The 4,071-nt window shown below is 28.4% G+C and overlaps 1 protein-coding gene across 2 annotated transcripts in view; it reads left to right on the top strand.

The window, feature by feature from the left end:
- The window catches only part of LOC108687864 (alkaline phosphatase 4-like), an 18,258-nt gene that overhangs the window by 6,801 nt on the left and 7,386 nt on the right, over positions 1–4,071 (top strand). For both annotated transcript variants that reach the window (XM_018193876.1, XM_018193877.1), the window contains 3 exons: positions 1,181–1,277; positions 2,404–2,624; positions 3,220–3,412. In XM_018193876.1, coding sequence (XP_018049365.1) covers positions 1,193–1,277; positions 2,404–2,624; positions 3,220–3,412 — 499 coding nt within the window. In that variant the 5' untranslated portion in view covers positions 1,181–1,192. The remainder of the gene's footprint in view (positions 1–1,180; positions 1,278–2,403; positions 2,625–3,219; positions 3,413–4,071) is intronic.

Raw genomic sequence — 4,071 nt, 5'->3', positions numbered from 1 at the left:
TATATACGGCAAAAAAGTTTATTTTATTATATATACAATATTCCGAAATTCGAGAATCAAATTACCACAGCAAGAAATTTTGAAAAAATACATTATATACGTAGAAGTATTTGTACATTTATCATTTTATACATTTATCATTTTGAGTAATAGTGTTTGAGATAAAAATGTAAATCGACCAATTATAGATATAATTACGGTTAAACAGCTATTTTTGTGAAGTTTTTACGCGTGAGTTTGACTAGTGTTGATCGCGCACTTCACCTGCTCACAGATCATTTTTTAACTCAAAAACTATTGTTCGAAACGATAAATAGCATACATTTATAATGTATATTTTCCTTCTTGGTGTGAATGTTCTTACTGTAATATTTTGATTCGCGAATTTTGGCGGATACCCTAGTCTAAATGATTTAAAGTTGATTTAAAGTGGATTTTGATGCAGAAAACAGAAAAAATCTTCCTTTTATACCTATCTAATTTAATAAATAAAAACATATATATGTGAAAAAATTATCAGTGACGAGACAAAACACTATTGATAATTTTTTTTTAATTTCCAAGAACTAGTTCTATATACATAGTTCATACATATTTAAATTAGTCTCTTGTTCAGTTTAGTGGTTTTATTAGTGATTATTAATGTGAATTATTAATATAATTCGTATGAAAGAGGAAAAACAAGAAGACTTACGTAAAAATTCAAATGTACAATAAATAATGATAATAATTACTGACCATAATAATTGCTGACTACTAAAAGCAGCTTTAGCATTTAATGACCACTGCAATAAATAAAAAGTCTTTGCAAAAATTTTTTAATTTTTTAATATAGTAATAATGGAAATTTCAAGGTTCTCTCAAATAAAGCAAACTTCAAATAGATATACTTTATTTTTGTCATTCATTGCAAAATTTGGTTGCGTAATTCAAGATAAAAAGTCTTGAATAACAGTTAGTGAAGAATAAAAAATCTACACATTAGATAACGAAATTACTGAAACAGCAAACAAATATATACCGTTAAAATAATAAGATAAACATTGAATCTACATTTTTAATACGAATTTCATAACTTTTATAATGGAATAATAAATATAATTTTGTTTATCACTGAAATACAAAAAATATATCATTTTTCTAAATAATAATGTTGATTTTTTTATTTAACACATTGCAGACAAAAAACATAATGAAGTGCTACATTTTATTACTTTGCATCGCAACGTTTCTTCGACATTCCGAAGCACTACATAAAGGATCAACGAATTATGAAGGTTTGTTATAAACCATCATACTATAAAACAATTGATATATGCTCGAATTAGATCTCAAAGTTAAATAAATAGCACGAATTGAATTAAAAATTTTACGTTTTCAAAATTTTTCACAATTTGATAAGCATAATCAGTACATTACAAATTTTAAATATGCATAATAAATACATAAAGGATTCTCAACAATATACGCGTCATTCATTGGAGATTTCGATAAAAAAGCAGAAATTGCTTTGATCATTCAAATCAAATTTATATAAATTTTGTCTTATCATTGAAAGTAATCGCGTCGTACAAAATTCGCTCTTCGTCATTATCGATATTGAATGTCTGAAATTTTTATTCATCGATATTGCTTTGTTGTATAACAGCTATTTATAAGAGCAAATTATCAATATCGATATATCACAAAATTAATTCTGACGAATACAAAATTGTTCATTGATAACGATATTATTATCTAGATTTCTAAATCTTATTCTTCAATATTCCAAGAAATCAAATATCTAAAACTTAATTTGCTATGTTGCTTAATATTATCAACTTTGATTGAATTTTACTTTATCTCTCTTTGCATACACACATATATCGTAGATAGAATTACAGATAATAAATTACATGGAAAGAATAATTTCGCTAAAATATCTAAAAAATTTGGCTAGATATATAGATCTGAAAATAATTTTGTTTGGAAATAGCAAATAATTATGTAGGATTTATGTAATATAGTTAAGTGAATACTCAGGAAATTTAACTTTATAAAAATCATCAAATTCATTACATTAAAAAAGGTGATTTTTTTTAAGAATTACGAAACAAAAATAATATTTGATCATGTTAAGAATATATCCTTTTTGTTGATATTGTTTTATTAATCAATAATTTTCTGTCAAGTTGGAATCGTTTTTCCCCTTTTCTGAAATTTATTAAATTGTGCCATTTTTAAAGTAAGAAATCGATATATCTAAAATCTCTCTTCTAATTATTGTCTCAAATTCTTTTCTCATCATTTTAATATTTTTTAATTAATTTTTATTTGAAACTTCATCTCCGTCTACTATCCGCCTACTCATAATCAATCGATAATATTTCTTGGCAACAAAGCTAAATTTTGATCTCTACTCAGATATGTCCTTCTGGCTAAAGTCTGGCCAAGAAACTCTGCACAAAATCCTGACGGAACAGAAGAACGAGAATCGTGCCAAAAATGTGATCATCTTCATTGGGGACGGTATGGGCCTATCTACTATCACGTCCGGTCGAATCTATGTAGGTCAGCTCAATGGTCAGAGCGGTGAAGAATATCAACTCTCGTTCGAGAAGTTCCCCAACACTGCTCTCGCCAAGGTATAGACATTCAAATTGCCTTCAACCTCGACAGTCTCGCGAGGCGCGACGATATTGGGAAATCCCATCACGTTAAGCCTCTTAATCCCGCATCTTTGATAAGGACGCATTCTATTCTCGACGAGAAAATACGACAAACGCGATGCTCGCATTACAATTAATCCCCGTCGATGTTCTAATTGCTCGCCAAACATGAATGACTGCTTCAGTAAAAAAAAAAACAGCTTTGCAACTATTGCAAAATTCTTTAATATGATTGATTTATACATTTAGATCCAATGAAGAATAAAGGGCAAGACCAATTACATTAAAGAATTTTACAACAGTTGCAAAGCTCCTGTAAAATGAAGTTCATTCATCAAGTCAAATCAAGTCATTGATTTATATCGTGCCTCTGTATTTATCACGTCACCGGAAATGAAAACATAATATTAACTGCAATATATCAATAATAAAATTTCGTGCTTTGACAATTTTAATTAAAATTGCTGATAATGCATATTCGAAAGATTATGTCCTTAAATCAAATCTCATTATCAGTTATCGAAATTATGTCACATATTAAATACAAATATTTCACAATTTTCATTTATAGACTTACAATGTAGACAAGCAAGTACCAGATTCCGCGGGGACGGCTACTGCTATATTTTCTGGTGTGAAAACCAAATACAGAATGGTTGGATTGGATGCCAGAGCTCAAGTTAGTAAATGCGACGAACAGATCAACGAATTAAGCAAACTGACCACAGTAGCCGATTGGGCGCAGCAATCCGGCAAGGACACTGGTAAGAGCTTCCAAAAATTATAAATCGTTTTTCTCTTAATGTTAAAAAATGTTAATAATAAAAGATTTTAAATTAGCCAAACATTTCAATTTTATATAAATTATTTTTCAAGATTCTCTCATACTATCCGACTCCTTTAAAATTATTTTTAGAGAATTATTTGTAAAGCTTAAAATTATTTATGGAGCTATAAAAAAGCAGTTTTAGGCGAGGAAGTTTTTATAATTAAATATTTCGCCTGCATTATAAACAATCACATCGGGAAAGAAATCTCGAGCTAATTATGAATCTAATTAGCTAAGAAAGCTAGTTTAAATCTCGGTCGTGATAATAAAACTGCTATTAATCGCTGAAACTTTGAAACTTTGTTCAATTTCGAGGGAGCATGATCGATAACTCATAACACAGTAAGCTCAAACCTTGGCACAGATTTGCTTTTTAGATTTAAGTACTTCAAATACTTTTTAAAAATCGATCAGAAGAAATCTCTCATGCATCGCCGATTGCTATCGATTAAACTATTGACTAAGCGAATTTTTTTACACAATGTGACATTGAGATAATAAATCCCTATCAATTTTTTATTATATACCTAAACTCACGATCAAATGTAATTATGCGCATATAATCACATATCATTATATATATATATATATATA

This window comes from Atta colombica, unplaced genomic scaffold (genome assembly GCF_001594045.1).
Source record: "Atta colombica isolate Treedump-2 unplaced genomic scaffold, Acol1.0 scaffold219, whole genome shotgun sequence".
In the NCBI taxonomy this organism is placed as follows: Eukaryota; Metazoa; Arthropoda; class Insecta; order Hymenoptera; family Formicidae; genus Atta; species Atta colombica.
Note: the sequence above shows the minus strand (reverse complement) of the source record. Positions and strands in the feature narration are given on the sequence as shown.